General features: G+C 52.2%; 1 protein-coding gene across 2 annotated transcripts in view; it reads right to left on the bottom strand.

The window, feature by feature from the left end:
- The window catches only part of CPNE5 (copine V), a 98520-nt gene that overhangs the window by 11800 nt on the left and 65844 nt on the right, over nt 1–20876 (bottom strand). For both annotated transcript variants that reach the window (XM_011945321.1, XM_011945320.1), the window contains 4 exons: nt 13245–13286; nt 10839–10914; nt 3954–4007; nt 726–787 (listed from right to left, as the gene is read on the bottom strand). In XM_011945321.1, the coding sequence (XP_011800711.1) occupies nt 726–787; nt 3954–4007; nt 10839–10914; nt 13245–13286 (234 nt within the window). The remainder of the gene's footprint in view (nt 1–725; nt 788–3953; nt 4008–10838; nt 10915–13244; nt 13287–20876) is intronic.

The raw sequence follows: 20876 nt of genomic DNA, 5'->3' as shown, positions 1-20876 counted from the left end.
ATGGTCTCGATCTCCTGACCTCGTGATCCGCCCGTCTCGGCCTCCCAAAGTGCTGGGATTACAGGCTTGAGCCACCGCGCCCAGCCCTTTCTGCTCCTTAAACTCATGTTTGACCATCTGCTGGCCCCAGGACCAATCCCTGGCTTATCCCCAATCCTACTGCCCTTACAGGGCCCTAATAACAGTGAGCAGGTTAATCATGGTCCCCTCCCCCAACCAGACAGATCAGAGGTGTCAGAAGCTCAGAGTTGGAAGGAACCTTAACACTTACCTACTCTGTTCTCTTTGTGTACAGAGGAGGAAACTGATACCCAGAGAGGAAAAATGACTCGCCCAAAGGAACCCAGCAAATTAATGACAAAGAGGGTTCTAGAGCCTGGGCCTCCTGACTCCTATTGCAGGGTTCTTTCTACCTCCCCAAGTCCTTGGCTCTCTGTCACTGAGTCCCTACCAGCTCCAGGTCCGGTCTCTGCATGGAGACCTGACATGACCCAGGCCAGCCTCCTTGGCTCAGGAGTTCCCTCCAAGCTGCTCGGGATCTGGGGATGTGCAGGGCTCTGGGTGAGTTGTCTCAGCCCAGACACCAGGGTTTGCTCAGAGCCCAGCACTACAGCCTTCAACCAGGGCTTTGAAGAGGCCAGGGTGGGGCCAGAGCTGGTCCTGTCGGTGTGTGGGGCCCTTTCCCTCTCCCCAAGGCCCATGAAATTGGCTGTATCTCTTCTCACCCTCCTTTGATGTAGTCAAGGAAGGTGCACTCTGACTCCACAGCAAAAGAAAGCAGGGTGACCTTGAAAACAAAAGGGAGCTTAGTCAGTGGGGAGCCTGGGGTCAGGGGAGATGGGTTACGATTTGAGAGCTGACATTGACAAAACACTCAGCATGTGCCAGTTTTGCATGCATGATTGCACGCACTGCCCACACCACCCCATGAAGTACTATTATTATCCCCACTTTATAGCCAAGGAAACTGAAACTCAAAGAGGTGACGCAATGTGCCCAAGGACACTGCCAGGGCAGAGAGGAGATCTGAAACCAGGGTGTGTCTGACTTCAGAGCCTGCACTCTTGACCTGGATGGAAGGGTCCCATCTGTGTCAGTGGGGCTGGAGTCCAAGCCAAGGGCGTTAGTTTCCTCCAAGTGGGCACTGGCTCTCCAGCCCCAGGGGCCTGGGGTGGGGTGTGGGGGACAAAGGGGCCCTCCTGACATAGGCCTAACAAACTGCCAGTGCTGACCAGCTTCAGGCTTCCATGTGCCTAGAGCTATTAGTCCTGAAATGTGCCTCTTTGGACTGTGCTTATCTTAAATCTTGCCAGTCCCATCTCATCCCTCTGAGACCCAAGACCCTCCCTCATAAGCAGCCCATCCTTTCCCCAGAGGTAACTGACCACCCCAGGCCTCCTCCCCCAAGCAGAGGCCTTTTAACCTATGCCCTGGCAAAGTTAGCTTTGGCTTTGCCAAGACAGGCAGCTACCTGGCAGCTCAGTATCATAACAATTTAGAATCAAGGAGACAAATGAAAGCCTGGCATCCTAGGCCAATTAAATGAGGCAAGATTAGGGCAGAGGATGTTTCACCTGTGTGAGAGAACGAACTCCTATCTGGTAGTTTGAGAGTCCCCTATTCATGAAGATTCAGCCGTTTTTACAGGCTCACTGGGAGGGCCAGGTGAGAGCACCACCCTTACTTGGCAGTAAGACCCCCACCTACTGTGGTTAAGGTGTTAGGCACCTGGATGAACCACAGGCCTCCTTCCAAGTGTGGCAGCTCAGACTCACTAGGAGTGGACCATGGCAGTGGCTTCAACCCTGACTGATGACCATGAGATGCCCTGGAGAGCTCTTTGATCATCCTGCAGCCCAGACCCATTATAGCAGAGTTTCTGGAGCTGCATGAACGTTTCAGAGATCTTTTTATTTTTAGCTCTTCACATAAGTCTAATCTGCATGGAATGACCACTCCCTATTCCAACCCCCAGGACGAAGCAATGCCCTAACAGCCCTAACCATGCGGGTTCACCCAGGGGCTCTTAGGGTGAAAGCAGACTTTCCCCTCCTCAAAGTGTAGTGTCCCTAGACCAGCAGCATCAGCATCACCTCGATGCCTGGTAGAAATGCAGAAATGCAGATTCTTGGCATTTTCACAAGATCCCCGGGGGATTCTGTGCACTGTAAGTAAGGGATGAAAGGCCCACTAAACACAGATTCCTGGGCCTCCTAAAGTGGAATCCCGGGGAACAGGCCTAGGTGTCTGTATTTCAACAAGCTTTCTGCATCCTGGGTGATTTTTCCTGGTGAAGACAGGGAAATGCTGGAGTAAAGGAAAGTCAAGAGACCTGGGCCTAGTCAAGAGACAAGGACCCGCTCTGTCTCCAACTCACTGTGTGACCTGGGACAAATCACATGCCCTCTCCAGGCCACAGTTTCTTCATCTCTAAAGTAAGAAGGCTGGATGAGATCAGTGGTTTTTAAACCTTTTTATTCCCAGCTGGGGAATGCTGGGGGTGCTGTCTTTCCTAGGGGAATTTGGGAAGCTGTGGGAGAGTTTTAGGGGTTCTCATAATGACTAGGACTCTACTGGTAGCTATGGGCAGTGGCCAGGGGTGCTAAACATCCTGTGAGATGAAGAATTTTCCTGCCCAAACGCTGACAGCATCCCCACTAAGAAACGCCGCAGCCTGGGACAAAGGAAATATGATTCCAAGCCCCAGTCTGTGAAGCAGTTACAATCAAAGAAATGGTGTTCAGTCCCCTTTGAATGAGCAGAGTAATTTTACAGTTCACAAGCCTGCATCTCCCATGTGTCTGTCACAGCTGCCCTGTGCAGTGGCGAGGCGGGGATAATTTATTAGTCCCACTTTACAGACAGAGAAAATGAGGTTCCTCAGAGGAACCCCAGAGCTCCCGAAGACCTCTTCTAGGTCTGGAGATACAGTGTGCCTGACTCAAATGACCAGGCTTGGCTGCACTAGCCGTGGGCCTCTAGAGTGAGGAAGGAACACAGAGAGGATGAACTTGGGTGTGTTTGCACTGCAGCCAGTGGCTTGTTCTAGAAACGCACTGTGAGCTCCACTTCAGGGCCTTTGCATATGCTGTTCTCTACAGCAGGAATGCTGGAATTTCTCTTTTCCCAGTATCCTCAATACTTCCTCCCTTGCCTGTCCCTTTACCCTTTATACTTTTTCCATAGCACTCATAATCAACTGACACACACAGGCGTGTGTGTGTGTGTGTGTGTGTGTGTGTGTGTTCTGTCTCCCCCCACTGGAATATAAGCACCAGAGATTTGGGTCTGTCTTGTTTCCAGCTATATCCGATGCGCCTAGGACAGTGCCTGGTACACGGTAGCACTCAGTAAATATTTGTTGAATAAACATACTAATGTTCTGAAGACCAGCCCCCAGAAGCCACTAGGCCGGCATGTCATCCCAGGAAGGTCACGATTAAGCAGGGGCAGCGCCCGTAGTAGCTGCCAGCTCTGGAGTGAGATGTCATGTTGACTCTCGTCTCTACCACTTTCTAGCTGTGTGACCTTGGCTGAGTCACTTTCCTGCTTGCAGCCTTGGTTTCCTCTTTCATGACTAGGGGATGACAATATCTGCCTCTCAGGTCAACAACCTGTGAAAAGTACCGACATGGGGAATTTCCCAAGGTAGGGGCCCAATAAATACGACTTCTCTTCCTCTTCCTTCCTGCAGGAAGTCCCGTGGGTGTCTCTGCGATTCCTCATGGTAGATACATGCGCCTGTTGTATGGTCTGCAAGTCAACTCCCTCCCCCGGCTGTTGCTCCATCTGCCCCACCCCTCCCCACCCCTCCCCACCCCATCTCTCTTCCACGTCTGATTCCCACACTCCGCCTGTGCACACACACATATGCACGGGCCTCCCTGATACCAGACCTAGCTTGGGGCTCAGAATGTCTACACCCGGCTACAGAGAGGGGTGTGGCTACTCACTGTGCCAGAATTCACGTATTTCTTTTTCTTCATTTTCTTTTTCGGGTTTACCACCTGCAGGAAAAACCAGTTACCAGGTAAGGCGTGCTTCCAGGCAGTCAGAGTGGGTCTTGAGGGCTTCCACGCACCCCTGGGTGTGGTCCAAGCCCAGCCCCATTAGAGTGTGGGGTGTGAAGACCATGGGGGCCAGGGGAGTCGGGTTTAAGGAGGTTTTGTGGGAGACTGGTATTGAGTCCGGATTACACAACTGGGCTCTCCGATCAGACCCAGGGTCCCATGATCAACCAGGAATATTTATTTAACCTTCTCTCCAACGGCTCCCTGGAACACACCCTCCACTCAGTACAGCCAAAGAAGTCTTGATGTCGCAAAGCGGCCCTGTCCGTATCTGTCCCTTGTGTTGGTTGAGGCTGCTTCCCTCACCCAAAATGCAACCCCTTCCTCTCTCAACCAATTCCAGTCTCCCCTGTTTCTCCTTTGGGACCCAGCCCAAGGGCTGCCCAGGGCCTCTGAGGCTCCCCTCTCCATCACCATCCCTCTTACTTGGCAACAAGAACCTCTTTAGCTATTCTTTGAGTGTAAGCTTTAACTTCCAAACCAGACCTGTGTCAGACAAATCATGGGGCTGGGCTCAGAGTAGGTGCTCAGAGAAGGCTTGCTGGTGGCTAACTCACCGGTCTCAACCAGGGGTGATTTTACCCCCAGGAACATTTGGTAACGTCTGGAGACAGTTTTGGTTTTCACAACTGAGGGAGTGAGTAGAGGCCAGGGATGCTGGTAAACATCCTACAGTATACAAGACAGCCTCGCCGGGCGCGGTGGCTCAAGCCTGTAATCCCAGCACTTTGGGAGGCCGAGACGGGCGGATCACGAGGTCAGGAGATCGAGACCATCCTGGCTAACACGGTGAAACCCCGTCTCTACTAAAAAATACAAAAAACTAGCGGGCGAGGTGGCGGGCGCCTGTAGTCCCAGCTACTCGGGAGGCTGAGGCAGGAGAATGGCGTGAACCCGGGAGGCAGAGCTTGTAGTGAGCTGAGATCCGGCCACTGCACTCCAGCCTGGGCCACAGAGCGAGACTCTGTCTCAAAAAAAAAAAAAAAAAGACAGCCTCCCATGACACTGAATGATGCAGCCCCGAATCCCAGTGGTGCCAAAGCCAAGACTGGGCTAAGTGACGAGAGCCACCCAGCCCTGCGGACCCCCACCAGACTTCCGCACTTACTGTATTTGTATTCTCATTTGACCCTCACCAGTTTTTCTTTGTTTTGTTTTTAATAAAGGAAGTCTAAGGCACAACTTTTCCCTAATGTCCCATCAAACAAATCCAGGCAATTTTCACACCTCCTGTGCTGCCTGTTGGTTTCTGGTGAACTCATTTCCCCTTTCCCTGTCTTTGTTGCCACAGAGGCCGTCAGCTGATCTTTACCATGGTCTCTTCTGTCTGGGTGAGTATTGCTATCTACTTCCAGAAAGAAGGAAACTAAAGCTCAGAGACACCAAGTGATTTGCCTAAGGTCACACAGCCATCTGGGTAGTGACAGGATTAGAAACCAGGTTTCCTGCCCCCAGGCTAGTGGTACATACATTGGTGCCACCTTGATAACAGATACAAACAGATCTCTTTGACATATATTTATGGGATGGGTGAAAACATGTTTCTTCTCCCTTGGAATCATCACCTCTGTTGGAGAGAGAAGATATATCCTCAGGGCAAAAAGTGACAAGGGCCACAGAAAAAGGGGGATCACAGAAGTGTCAGGGGAGTTGGAGGAAGGAAAGACCACTCTAGGTGGGAGTGTCAGCAAAGGCTCCCTGGAGCAGGCAGTTTCGAAGGCAGTCTTAGATGGACAGGAAGGCTCTGGACATGGAGAGATGGATGTCAGAGGAGGTTCTGTGGGAGAAATGCATAGAACCCAGGTCCAGTTTGATGGCAGAACCACAGGGTATAAGAGTAAGTTGGGCTGGTTGGAGGAGAGCCTAGAATGCCCAGTGAAAAATGTCCGAAGGGCATTGCAGGGAACTCTGATGACCTCCAAGCTGTTAGAAGACAAAATCAGAGCAGGCTCTAGGACACTGGGGCCTGGTGGAGGTGAGTGTGAGGGGAGGAGGAAGCACATCCAGGAAATATTTGCCTGGTTCTGCCACCTAATAATAGCTGTGTGACCGTAGGCAGGTTACTTAAACTCAACGTGCCTCAGTCTCCTCATCTGTAAAATGGGAAGAAGAAGTACCTGACTCCTGGAAAGGTATGAGGATTAAGTGGGCCATTGCAAGCAAAGTGCCTAGAACAGAGTTTGGAATGTAGTAAGTATTATCTATAAGTGTCTGTTGCTTTTTTCTTAGGGTCTTGCTCTATGGCCCAGGCTGGAGTGCAGTGGTGGGATCATAGCTCACTGCAGCCTCAACCTCCTGGGCTCAAGCAATCCTCCCAGGTAGCTGGGACCACAGGCACATGACACCATGCCTGGCCATTTTTTTTTGGTAGAGATAAGATCTCACTATGTAACCCAGGCTATTCTCAAACTCTTGGGCTCAAGCAATCCTCCTGCCTCAGCCTCCCAGAGTGCTGGGATTACAGGTGTGAGCCACTGCACCCAGTCTCAGTTGCTATTTTTTAAAATTATTACTACTACTATTACTGCCACCACTAGTCCCTACGAGAGGTAATGAGGACTTGGGGGTATTGGGACAGGTGATGAGCTATGGTGGGAACAGCACTGTCAAGAAGTGACCACGCCTCTTGGGCCCTGAGAGTGGCTATAGAGGTTCAAGAGAGGGAGGGGTTGAGGTGACCAGGTAGACATGGAAGCAGCTGGATTTGGGGCACAGGTGGGAAGTTCACGCGGGAGGGCAGGCAAGCTGTGCAGGTAGAAACTGAGAGCCTGGGTGAGATGGTGAGAGAGCCTGGGAGAGAAGACCGGAGCACCCTCTTTAGCACTGGAGGATGCCCCCTCCATGGGGCTACCCAGAGGGTGAGGTGCTCACAGACACATTCATGGGAAAACAGCTTAAGTAGGCAAGCTGTTAAGATGAGGGCAAAATGGAAACTGTGCCTCAGTTTCCCGATCTCTCCCTTGAGGGCGTTGAACTATCGGAATGGAGAGCATCTCAAACTTTTGCTGCAACATAGACCTCCCAGCTGGGGAGAACGAACCTGGAGTCCTGAGAGTAACCAAAGATTTGGCCACAAGCACATTTCTTCTAAGCTTTCTATGTTATCTTTAAACTAGGCTGTATTCCACATCTCCACTCTCTAGTATAACTGCTTTAATGTTAAAGCAATTCTGTGTTCTCAGATCCCTGTTTACCCTGAGGTTTCATTCCTCCAGCCTCAGCCTCTCCAGTCCCGCCGTGGTGAATCCCATGAAGGGGGGCCAACGCCACCTAGGGGCCAGCCCAGGAGCCGCCCCTCCACTAAGTCGCCTCTTTTCTCTCTTCTTGGTGGTCAGGCCGGTCTGAATCAGGTCTAGAATCCGCCCTCCTATGCACATTAGGTGGGGTGGGGTGGTGGGCACTGAAGGGCTCCTAGGAGCCAGGAGAGCAGCAGTGAGTGCAACACAACCCTCACCCTGAGGACTTCATGGTCTTTGAGGGAGTGGGTAGTGTCACAAACAGAAAATAGCCAGAGGGGACCCCAGGAGTATGGACAAGTGTCCACTCCAGGCTCTGGGGTGCAGCAGGTGTGCAGGTGGACACAACTTCCTGGAGGAGGAACACCCACAGGGAGGCTCTGTGGACCAACAGCTCCTACCCAGGAGAAGACAGGAGGTGGAGGCACCCATGTGAATCAAGCCCTGTAGACAGTACGGCGGTTCAGAGAGCCTCAGATGGCAGGACGGGGCTGATTGTGGGAATGGGCAGAGGGAAGGGGCAGGGGCCACTCCTAGGGGCCTGCAAAGGCATGCGATGTGTGTTTCTATTTACATGCACAGCCAGGCGTGGTGGCTCACACCTGAAATCCCAGCACTTTGTGAGGCCAAGGCGGGTGGATCACCTGAGCTCAGGAGTTAGAGGCCAGCCTGGGTAACATGGCAAAAACCAGTCTCTACCAAAAATACACACACACAAAAAAAAAACCGCCAGGGTGGTGGTGTGTGCCTGTGGTCCCAGCTACTTGGGAGACTGAGGTGGGAGGATAGCTAGAGCCTGAAGGCGGAGGCAGAGGTTGCAGTAAGCCGAGATTGTGCCATTGCACTCTAGACCCGGTGAGAGTGAGACTCCATCTCAAAAACAAAACAAAACAAAACAAAACAAAAAGCATGCATTCACAGATTGCGGGTGGCTGGCTGGGGAAACGGCATCCTGAATGAAGGAGCTTGGACTTCACCCTGTAGGTCAGTGGATCTCAGCTGGGGTGGAAGCAGCTTTCAGTATCTCCTCCCACCTCCCCTGTGCGAACCAGGCTAAGGTGGTGGGTGGAATGCCCTAGACAGGTTTTAAGCAGGGGATCACTATTTTGGTGGAGTACTCTGGTTACCATGTAGAGGACAGAAGGAAGAAAGCAGGTTGTGAGGAGGCTGTGGCAAAGCCCCACACGGGGGAGATAATGAGGTTGGTGGTGGTGGCCTGAGATGAAGGGAACCATGTCAGAAAACATGGGTGGTAGAAGGGCAGTGTTTGGTCGTGGACTGGATATGGAGTGAGGGATGGGGATGTTAAGTATGACTCACCAGGTGCCCTGAGCCCCATGATGGGAATATTTGAGATGAAGCTGGCTGGCCAGGAGGAGGGGAGTGCTGTGGGAGGTTTAGCCAATGCATTCAGTTTTGGAAGGCTGAGCCCCAGGAGGGGCCAGCAGACAGCTGGACATAGGAGCCTGACACCAGGGCAATGCCAGGGCCCGAGGCATGGGTCTTTATTGGCTGAAGCCTCTTCCCTCTTCAGGCAGTTCTGATTCTAGCAAGGCCTTCCTGCCCCAAACCGGCCTCCCTGCGGGACTGCCAGAGCTGAGCTCGTTTTTCAGCTGATGGCCTTCTGAAGTGTGAAGACAGTGCTTCCGCCTCCCAGTGTGGTACGTTCTCTTGTTGATTACAAAGAAACAGGGATCAACAACTGAGAAAACAAGTCAATCGAATGCTTTCTGCTCTTGGCCTGAGAGAAATGGCTCCTTCTGCGCCTGTCAAGCACCTTTACAAGCCAAGCTCCAAGAGATCTGACCCCTTCCCTTCACCTCCCTAAAATCTCCTCAAAGGAGGCCAGAGAACAGTGGCATCTGCTTCTCTTTGCTTGGGGTGGGGCAGGAGAGCAGGGACAAAGACAGCTTCTCTCTTTACAGATGCAGAAAACAAAGCAATGTACTGTATTAGAGCCCTTTCAAAGAAATTCATCCACATTCCATCTTTACAATAGCCACGTTCAATCTCCTTCAGCATGTGAATGTATAACAGGCACCTACCGTGTGCCCGGCAGTGCCCTGGCCAGTGAGGGGAGGCAACAGAAAGGTCTGTCACCTCACCGGCCCTTGGAAACTCTACTTGGAACACAAGACCTGCCCACTCAGAACCGACATACAGGGCAAAGGAGTAGGGGTAGCATGGGATTTGGATTCAGTGATAGAACTCAAGGCCAGCTCTTCAACTTCGCTGGCTGAGTGGCTGCTAGCGTGAGGACAGTGCCAGGATAGTAGGATGGTTGTAAAGTGTGAGTCTCTGGGTGCACAGTGCTCAGCAGATGATGACAGAAGACAGTGCTGACCTCTGGGTCAGGCATTGTTCCATTAACTTATTTAATTCTCAGTTTGAATGGCACAGAGTGGTTCAGGGACTTAGTCAAGGTCACATAGCTAGTAAGTGGTAGAGTCAGGATATGAAGCCAAGCAGTTATTTGGGTTATAAGTATCTGCCATTAAGTGGTTTTGGCATGAACCATGACGTCTGTGGAAGCTCAGACAAGAAAGAAAACACGGGGACAAGAGTGGCTGGGAAGACCTCTCAGAAGAGCAGGATGGGAGCTAGATTTGGAAGGTGGGGATGGAATTGCAAGAGGGAGAGCACACGGTGGAACGCGGTGGCTCAGGCCTGTAATCCCAGCACTTCAGGAGGCCAAGGCAGGAGGATTGCTTGAGCCCAGGAGCTCAAGACCAGCCTGGGCAACATAGTGAGATCCTGTCTCTACAAGAAATGTAAAACATTAGCCGGGTATGGTGGTGCATGCTTATGGTCCCAGCTGCTCGGGAGGCTGAGGTGGGAGGATCGCTTGAGCCTGGGAGATTGGGGCTGCAGTGAGCCAGGGCAACAGAGTGAGACCCTGTCTCAAAAAAAAAAAAAAAAAAGAGGGAGAACACACACACACGCACACACACATGCACACACATACATGTTCGCACGCACACACACGCAGATATTGTCCCTTGGGGGCAAATGCTACTGTTACACCTCCAGAGAGATCAGCTGCCTTGTCCGAGGCTCTCCAGCTCTGGGGCTAGAACAAAGAAGGTATCCTGACCTCATTCTCTTGAAGTTTTCATACTGAAACAGGTAAGATACTCAGCAGGCCCTGAAACTGTTCTGATTGAAAGCACAAGGCCACCTTGAACTCAGGACCTCAGGTCTCAAGCCCAGAACCTTTGTACACTGGTCATCCCTGTGCTCCTATCTCTCTCGCTTGTGGGAAGCGCTCTTTGTAGGGGCACTATAACTCAGTGATTTGGAATCAGCCAAGAGTGGGTCGTTTGTGTCTTGATTTTGCCACTTACTGAATGGTGGAACTTTGGGCAAGTTCTCACACTTCTCCAAGACTTGGTCTCCTTAACGGTAGAATGGGACAATAACGCCTATCTCTCAGGGAAACACAAAGCCCCCAGCCCAGTGCATGGCTCACTATAGTCCTCAGTGACTGGGCCACTTAGCAGTGCAAACCCCGGATTTCGGGTGCCCACCTCACCTCATAGATGTTGAATTGGCTCTGCCCACGGGCCAGCTCCCGGTAACTGGTGGTGAACTCCCCAATGAAGTCATGGCTGCAAGGGAAGACGGCTGCTGAGACCAAGGCCAGGCTGGGCTCTGCCTCTGCCCAGCCCCAGCCTTGCACACGTCCATATTTCTCTGGCTCCCAATTCTACCTGAGACTCCACTCCAGGGGCACATGCCAGCAGACAGGCTGAGTCCGTGGGAAGAGAGCCCAGTGTTGCCCTCAGAGGAAGATACCCAGTTGTCACCCAGCAAAGAACAGGGCCCTGGAAGAACGGCACCCACTTCTACTTGGATCCTTGTTTGACCAAGGGTATTTGGGGGACAATTGGGGAAATTTGAATATGAAATGAATAGTGAATGGTATTTAAGAATATTGTGGCTGGGTGCGGTGGCTCACACCTACAATCCCAGCACTTTGGAAGGCCAAGGCAGGCGGATCACCTGAGGTCGGGAGTTCGAGACCAGCCTGGCCAATAAGGTGAAACCCCCATCGCTACTAAAAATACAAAAATTAGCTGGGCGTGGTGGTGGACACCTATAATCCCAGCTACTCCAGAGGCTGAGGCAGGAGAATCGCTTGAACCCAGTAGGTGGAGGTTGCTGTGAGCTGAGGTCGTGCCACTGCACTCCGACCTGGGCAACAGATGGAGCGAGACTCCATCTCCGAAAAGAAAGAATATTGTTCAATGTGTCAAGTATGATAATGGTATTTGTGAGTAAGTGGGACATTTTTTATTTTTTGGACATTTTCAATGAAGTATTTAAAGGTAAAATGCCATGATGTCTATAATTTAAGCTACATTAGCAAAACATAGATGAAGCAAATACAATAAAATTGAACAAATGTTAAATTCAGGTGGTGGGCTTAAAGGTGTTCATTAAACCCTTCTCTAATAAGATTATTTTTAAAACACAATAAAGCGATGTCCAGCTGGGTGTCTAGAAGTGTTTTCTGCCGTGCCCACACCTCTGGAGTGCTTACATCAAGCATGGCCAAGACTTGTACACGGCAGAACTCCCACTGACCCCAGGGTTGGCTCCTTTAGCTTTCCTGGTTACTGCCAGAGGGCTGTGGCCAACGTGCTGGCCTGGGGCATCTAGCCGGAGACTGATGCCCAAGAGGTGTCTCTGGGGCCCCGCCCCTCCCCCATGAGCCTACACTGTATTGTGTCTACATATGTACAGCTCTCAGCGTTCTGACTATGGACAACTTCATGGTGGGACCCAGTGGCATCTGGTGGCTGGCCCCAACTGCCACAGAAGAGGAGACTACTCCAGGCAAAGAAGTATGGGAACGCCAGGGTAAGACTAGACAAATTGCAGGTGGAAACAAGAAGCTGACTGTGAGGTAGCTGAGAGGCAAGGAGGGGAGGGCATAGCGGCTCTGGAGTTTCTTGCAGGATGGTTGGCCTCAGGGGAAGGCGAGTTCCTTGGAAGGGGGCTTGGGTCTCACCTGGAGCTGTATTTGCATAGCACTTTACATAAGATGAGACAAACCCCCTGCCCATATCACAGACTTGGGAGGTGCCAGAGGACACTGGGGGGACCTTGAAGTCCTCCTAAGTCACTCCTTGGCAGTGCCACAGAATGGAAATGTCACAAAAGTCAGGGTGACATATTTGGATTTGGCTCAACCGACAAGTAGAAGCTAGGGAGGCTTCTGGACTGAAACTTCGAGAGGCCTGCTCTTGTCCTCCTCTATGGATTCCCAGTAGTACTGGCCTCCCAAAGACCCCGAGTGGGGAGCACCCTCCCAGCAGCCAGGCACAGCCCTACGCAGGCACTGTCTCATGGCCCATGAGTCCACTCACGCCTCCTAGCTCACCCTTCCCACAGCCCATTCCCTCAGTCCTGGCTCTCTGCAAACAGCTCCTCTGATGAGCTGAGGGCTGTATGGGTACAATTGGCCTCCCCGCCAGGTTGCGGGGAGTCTCTAAGGGCTGGGCTCATCTGTGTTTCGGTCGCCCCCCAATGCTTAGCCCAAGGCCTCACACAGAAAATGTGTCCATGAATGCTCGAGGTTCAGTAGTGCCCTAGAACATGCACTCTTCAGAAAGCCCTAAATTCTGCCACAGGTGGGGAGATTGCGGGTACTGGCAGGCCTCTGGGCAGCTATTTGGGGAAAAGGAGGCCTCTTATGCCCCTCACACCATATCCTGCAGGACAGAGGTCCTTTGGTGCCTCCGTGGAGCTGGATGGGGAGGAGCTACTGTGGCAGAGGACTCCTCACACACACACACAAACCCAGGCTCCCTCACCCCCAGAGCCGCTGCGGGTGGGAGCCTGGTCACAGCTCCCCACGGAAGGGCAGGGCCCAAACCCCTCCCCAGTGGCTGTCCCCATCCCCAACCACCTTCTCGCCCTCCTGCCTGCTTACCTGCCATCCCGATCCCAGTCATATACCTCCACCTTGATGGTCCTGCAAAACAAAGGCCTTTGCTGGGATGGGCCCAACCCCACACCCACGTGGCTGAGGATGGGGCCCTCTTCATGTTCCCAGACCAGATGGGGAGGCCAGGACTCCCTCTAGGCCCCAGGGCCCTGGGTGGGGAGGCAGCGGCCTGAGAGATAAAGATCTCCTTGAGGTCTTTTAGGAAAGGCCTTAGGAACAGGGCAGCCAGGGCTGCGTAGGGACCACCCAGAATTTCAAGGAGGATGTGGGAAAAACAGTTGCAGACTTCAGTTCACCCCACCTTCTTCTTGGCCACTGCAGAAGGGGCCTAAGCCCAGCATGGAGCCGCACTGTGGATTTCCCAGGGGTGGAGGAGCCGGGAGAGTGGGAGTGTGGTGCTCCCTGGATCTCAGGCTCTGGCAGGGTAGAGGGGAGGGGAACAAGACTGCTTGTTGACGATCTGAGGGCTTTGGGTGTGGGAGCCAGCCCTGCACATCAGGGAGGAGCCCAGGGCCCTGGCTTGGGGATGGCCCGCTGAGCTTTTCCATCTCCACGACTGGCTCCTGAGTGAGGGTGTAATTATCTTCATATTTTAGCCTGGCTGCTTTAATTAGTTTGTTTTGACTCCTATGCATGGGGATGGGCTTTGAGAGCTCATTTTATTTTTAGCCACGTTCCCATGGCAACAGACTAGCGGACCAGAGCTGGAGGAGGGAGGTGGAGGGTTGCAGTTAACCCTTGGTGTCAGCTGCTCGGTCCTCCAGGGATGCCCAGGGACAGGGGAGCTGCAAGGGTCCCACAGCAGGGTCAGGTCTGGGGAGGTGGGAAGGGCCTGGGGAGCTGAGGTCTTCAGCCTTCAGTTTTTGGTGGGGTGCACAGAGGCAGCTCCCCGGGCATGTCTCTGTTAACATCCCATCATCTCGCCCATCTCCTCCGGCCTGCCAGGAGTCAGCCTTGGGCTTCTGTGGCCCCCCCAGGAGGAGGCGCTGTCTCCTTTCAGATGAGCCTCCTCTGGACCGGGGGTAGAGGACAGATCCACCGCAGCAGGGCAGAAACTGTTCTGAACCAAGGAATGCCCGATAGGTTGTGCACAGGACTCCTGTACAATGGGGCAGGCATAGAAGCCCACCATTTAAAGGAATCCTTTAAATTCTTGTGAAAAACAAAAAACCATGTCTCTTTGAGATGAATTATTGTGGAAAGGGAAAAAAATCACCTAAGCCCCTGAAGGTGGGCTGATGAGCTGGAAAGAGTGGAAAGACCACGACAGCCCTAGGCTTGGACCTGGGCCCCTCACTATGGGACCTGAAATGTCACTTAATCTCCTTGAGCCATAAACCACCATTGAAAGGAGAAGTAATAACGGCCTTGCAGAACAGCTGCAAGAACAAGCCAGTAAAGCCTGCCTGCTGCATGGGAGGGTCTCTACAAAAACGCCTCCTTCTCTCCACTTCATCATTTGGCTGCTCTCTGATAGGATTTTTGGTTTATTTTGTTTTTGTTTTTTGAGATGGAGTCTTGCTCTGTTGCCCGGGCTGGAGTGCAGTGGCGCGATCTCAGCTCATTGCAACCTCCGCCTCCCGGATTCAAGTGATTCTCCTGCCTCAGCCTCCCGAGTAGCTAGGATTACAGGCATGTGCCACCATGTCCAGCTAATTTTTTGTATCTTTAGTAGAGACGGGGTTTCACCATGTTGGCCACACTGGGCTCGAACTCCTGACCTTAAGTGATCCAACCAACTGGGCCTCCCAAAGTACTGGGATTACAGGCATGAGCCATGGTGCCTGGCCTCTGATAGTCTTACATATGAAATTTACTTAAATCACGGGACACTTGAGCCCAGGTACTTGGGCTTTGTAACTCTCGATTCAAGCCTGACTGCCTGGCCAAATCAGTGGCAGCTTTTCAGACACAGACTCCCAGGCCCAGCTCTGGGCAAGACTCAGTAATCTGTTTGCAAGGCTTCCCTGGTGACTGTGCTGTGTGTGTTCTGGAGTGATGGCCTCCACTTCACTGTCAGATGGGAAAATTGAGCCCTAAGAGCCTCCAGTGACTTGCCCAGAGTCACCCAGCTGAGGGTCTGAGCCAGAAAGAAGAGCAAGTCCCTGACTCCCAGTCCAGGACTTCGGTCATGGCCCCACAAGGCTGAAGTCTCTCTACCCCTGCCTAGTGGCCTCCCAGTCCTTCCCCAGCCTGCTAAGCTCTGCAGGGGACCTTCAGAGACCCCAGCAAAGAATAGCTGTCCTCTGACCACCAACATCAGGTGACTAGATGGGTGATGGCCACATGCTCAGAGGCAGGAGGAGGACCCCAGTTGTGGTGACAGTCCTGGATATCCACAAAATCACTGGGGAAACTTTTAATCCCAGGCCAGACGGCCTGATTTAATTGGTGTGGATGGGACTCAGGCCTGGGTAGTTTTGAAAAGTTCTCTGATGGATTCTAGCCTGCAGCCAGAGCCACTGACCTTCTCTAGAAGACTACACTAGTTTTCAAACTTGGTTGCACTTTGGAATCCCCCCAAGATTCCACATTGGAATCCCCCAAGATGACACAATGGTGTCAGCTTTAGAAATAGTGACACCAATGTCTTACCCGAGAGATTCACGATCAATTGGTCTGGAGTACAACCTAGGCATGAGAATTGTTAGAAGTTCCCCAGGGGATTTGAACTTGCAACCCAGGTCGAGAGCATTGAGTGTGAGATTCCTGTGGAAACTCGGCCTGGCCTCCATTAAGGCTCCAGGGATGGCTGCAGCCTGGAGGTCAGATTAGCTCAAAGGCTGTAACTCCAGCCTTGGGAGAGAAGGAGGTGAGAGAAATAGTGCCCAGAGACAGGGGAAGGCCATGGGGAGAAGACAAATAAGGCTTTCACTACTCTATTCCTGGTTTTTTTTTTTTTTTTTTTTTTGAGACAGAGTCTCACTCAGTCACCCAAGCTGGAGTGCAGTGGTACAATCAGCTCACTGCAACCTCCGTCTCCTGGGTTCAAGCAATTCTCCTGCCTCAGCCTCCTGAGTAGCTGGGATTACAGGCGCATGCCATCACATCCAGCTAATTTGTATATTTTTAGTAGAGATGGGGTTTCACCATGGTGGCCAGGTTGGTCTCAAACTCCTGACCTCAAGTGATCCACCCACCTTGGCCTCCCAAAATGCTGGGATTACAGGCGTGAACCAGCGCGCCCAGCCATATTCACAGTTCTGTGGCCGACCACCCTGGCTGGGCTGCCTGAAGTCATTGCAGATGCTACTTGTCACCTGCTGGACTTGGTTCCCAACCCCTTAGCACAGGGCCAACAAAAGCTGCGGTCCAGCTGACCGTGACTTCTGGGGCCAGCACCCAAAAGAACAGGCTTGTTGGGTGTGGGAAAATGAAATGGGCTTCAGCAGACCACCAAATGAACACCTTATCTGACATACAAAGGCCTAGAACTGAGGCCTAACCTAGGAGGTAGCAAGGTGGGCAGAAAAGACCTTCGGCTCTGGGGTGAGCAGCCCTGGCTGGCAGTCCCAGCTCTTCCAAGTACTAGGTCTATTGCCCTGAGCCACTGGCTTAACCCTCAGACACTCCCCTCCTTTCCAAATTTCACACCCACTTTGGAGTTGCTGTGCAAGTAAAGTATCTCCACATACAGTCAGCACTAGACACATGTTGCTCCGTTCCTGTCTAAAACACTCTATCCCTTTATCCAAGCTCCTGTCTCCCAAACAATTCCCATGCTTCTTGAAAATATCAGCTCCATGAGACCAGGGATTTTTGTTTGTTTGTTTACTGCTGTATCTTCAGCTTCTAGAACAGTGCCTAGCCTATATCAGGTGCTGTATACATATTTGTTGGCTGACTGAGAGCTCCTAACAACTTTATGAGATGGGCTGTGAAGGTAATAATACCTTCATTCTACAAAATCACAAAAGGAGGACAAGAGTATGTGGCTTTCCCTGAGTCACACAGCTGGTCAGTGGTGATGCCAGGAGTCAGTGACCTGGGCCTCTGGACACCTAGGGCCACAATGACAGAGCCAGATACGTGTGAGCCTGGTCAAGTCAGCAGGGATGAGAGACACCAGCCAAAATGCCAGGCTGCCCCCCACTGCACACCAACCAGCTCTCTCTCTAGTTTCCTCCCAGGCGAACTGTAAGGTCTGCCTCCTAATGAGCCTCTGCCTGGCAGGGGGAAGGTTTCCCTGCAGGCTTACAAGTCCCGAGAGCTGACAGGCCCTGAGGGGTTTTGCCTTAAATGGACCTTAAGTTGAGTCAGTCCAACACTCAACTCTTCAGGAAGAGGAGCATCAAGGCCTCACCTGGGGCAGGCAGTGAGACTGGCAACAATCTCGGCCCCCAGCTTGCACTGTCCAACACGGGGCAGTGCCGCAGTGACTGTGCCTCCTGTCTGAGCCTCAGCTTCTGCATGTGAAAACCGAGAACGATAAGACACCCTTCATCGAGGCCATCTGTGGAGGTGCCTGATAGGGTGCCTGGCCCTCCTGGAAGCTCATCTGTGGCCGGATGCAAAAGAGAAGCAAGTCATACATCAAGGGTGCCAGGCAGAAGTGGGAAGCTGTGGTGACTCCTTTCCTCTCTCCAGGTGAGGACTCCACACACTTAACACCCTTTTAAAATCTACTCATTCAGCATCAAGGTGTGAGCAGCCTGACCCAGACAACTGTGGTTTAACAGGGACAAATCGTCAAGTCACAGAACGATTAAGAGAGTAGGGCAAATTCCAGGAAGGCAGGGGAAGTGCTTTTTGTCATCAGCCCACTTTACCCCACTGGAAGGCTGGATTGTCTCTGACCCTGATGCCAATTCCTGTGACTTCAGCTCTGCTCAGCTGCGTCACTCAGGTTTGGCCTTGTGTGGACTGGACACAGGGCAAAGGCAGGGAGACTCCAGGCCAGAGGGCCAGGCCAGAGGCAATTTCAACAGGAGGGAAATGCAGCTTCTCCTTACTCTGGCAAGTTATATAATATCTTCTCCTCTATTTCCCTTGTAAAATGGGCACAGCACTAGTACCTGGCTCCTAGGGTTATTGTAAAATTTAAATTCGCAAAATAAGATAATGCATTTAAACCAATTAGAATACAACTTGGTCCATGTCCTAAGTCCTCAGTAACTGTAATCATATTACCTGGCTTCTGCACCCATCCTTCCAAGAACACTGCCCTTTCTCATCAGGCCCGGTTCTCATCCTCCTATACCTCTTCTCACAATAGGAAGGGATGCTCCCTGACCATGCTGCCCTCCTCTTAGTTTCCTGCTATCCCTCTGACCGTCTCCTCTTCTTTCTTGCTCCTGGCCTCTGGCACCCCCCACAGGGTCTCCCAGGGCACCAGATCTCTGGCCACTCCCCTCCTGGGGACCCCCAGACTGTTGTCCCCTCCTGCTTTAGCTGTTCCGGGTCCACAGTTGCCTCCACTCAGTGTGGCTGAAACCATGTTTACCTCTCTTTCCCCAACCTCTCAACAACAGCAGCTTGTGTTCAAACAACAAACATAATCTTTATAACTTATGATGGATAATTTTTTAAAAAATGGGTTGCAGATAGGCTGTGAAAAGAACTGCATAACACAAATCTGTGTGTGTGAGAATCTGGCTCCCGATCACACTGCCCGTTTCTGTTGGTGGTGCCGCCTTTTCCTGCCCTCGAACACTGAACCATTATCCCTTCCCCTCTTTCACTCCCTTACCCAGGCAGGTATCAAGGCCTTTTGGGTCTTCCTCTTCCTTCTTGCTGTTCCCCTCTCCTCTCCCCTCTGAATCATTTGGTATTAAAGCCAGAAGGACGTTAATGCTTTGAGGACTAAAACCAATCCAAGCAGCTTCCCTACCTCTAATCAGAAAGCAGAACTGCCCCTAACCCCTGAGCAAGGTGCTCATTAGTAAGCCTCCCCCAGATGTACCCTGGTCCACAGCTCTGTCATGCCATGTCTTGGCTATTTGGCAACAGAGCATAGGGATTAACAACACAGAACCTAGAGCCAGCCTGCCGGGGTCCAAATCCTGGTTCTACCATCATCTGGCAGCAAGACACTGGGTAAGTTACTTAATCTCTCAGGGCCTGTCTGTCTCCTTACATGTAAAATGTGGATAGCACCAGCACCTCTTTCCAGCGAGCTAATTGTTGGGAGGATTAAATTAGTTCCTATACATAGCACTTAGAGCAGGGCCTGGCCCATGGTTAAGTGCTGTAGGAGTCTTCACTATTATTATGACCTGTCTGTCTCCCCACTGGCCTGGGAGCAACCTAAGAGGGAGGCTTGGGTCCAATAGCTTAATAGGCCCCCACAGCACCCAACACAGTGCCTGGGGCCTGACTGGCTTGGAAGACACGGCTGTTGGGTTAAATCAGCTACGGTTCTGTGAGGCTCCCAGAGGTGCCTTGGATGGAGGGGACAGTGGCCTCATTTTCCTGCACAGGGCCCTCCCCTGCCTACCCTGGAGGGCCTTCCGATGCTGGCACCTCCTGAGTGGCTGTTGGGTGCGTGGGTTACAGGGTTACACTAGGGCTGGGGGGTGGGGGGACAGGCCTGATTGCTCGCAGAGCCAGAGTGACATGCCTGGCCTCCTTGATTAACACTACTGTCTGTCACGTCATGGCAGATCTGTTTCTGGACATGGGGGAGAGCCATCCTGCAGGGAGATGAGGCCAGGTTCTGACTCAGAGAGGGAGGTGGGAGCCTGCCCCTCCCACCAAATAAATACCCACCTCCTCCAACAGCCCAGTGGTGAAGCCAGGCCTCTGAGCCCTGCTGCCCCCTTCACTGTCCCTGACAAAGCTGGCTTCCGCAACCCTGGGAGCTCCTCCCTAGAGATACAGGGTTGCGGGGGGTCAGCTGGGCCCCCCAGCAACCTCAGGGCGGTTGTGCCAGGGATCCCCAATTCCTTCTGCCCTGTGAGACTTTAACTGGCCCACTCTCCCATCCCCCTACCTCGAATTTCCTCTCACTTTGTTTCCATCTCCCTTTATTCCCATGTCCCTGTCCCCAGGATCCCCCTCCCCTGACTTTCCAGCCTTTCCTGGGCCTTCTTTAGAACTCACTGCTCCAACCAGCCTGTCCTCCCATCCCCTCACCCACTCTAGAAGCCCCAGGAGCCAGCTAGACGTGTAACAGAGGCTTGTTTGACTGCAGCGCTAAGACAGTCTTTGTTGCCAGTCTTATTTTGTGCACTTATTTATCTGTCTAAAATACATGTGCACATCTGTGCTCCCTGTGGTCAGACCACAGGCTCCTTAAAGATGGGAATGCGACTCCGTTCGCTTCAACGCCACACAGCTAGAGGCGCCACGCTGGGACCCAGGAGGCACTCAATGACCACCTGTGGAACAGACTGTGGCATTTCTGTCCCAGCCAAGAGGCAGGAAAAAGAGTAAGCTCATGTCTCAAACTGGCAGCCTGGGGGTTTCTTCAGAGGGAAACAGGGGTGCCTAGAGGCCATTCATCTGCCCATCATCCCCTTAACATGCCTTGTCAGGCTCCCAGCTGCCCCAAGGTATCTGTGTTTTTGTTTGCTTGTTTATTCTCTTTTTCTGTTTTTAAGGTTTTCTTTCTTTCTTTCTTTCTTTCTTTCTTTCTTTCTTTCTTTCTTTCTTTCTTTCTTTCTTTCTTTCTTTCTT

This window comes from Colobus angolensis, unplaced genomic scaffold (assembly GCF_000951035.1).
Source record: "Colobus angolensis palliatus isolate OR3802 unplaced genomic scaffold, Cang.pa_1.0 Scaffold24, whole genome shotgun sequence".
NCBI classification, from domain to species: Eukaryota; Metazoa; Chordata; class Mammalia; order Primates; family Cercopithecidae; genus Colobus; species Colobus angolensis.
Note: the sequence above shows the minus strand (reverse complement) of the source record. Positions and strands in the feature narration are given on the sequence as shown.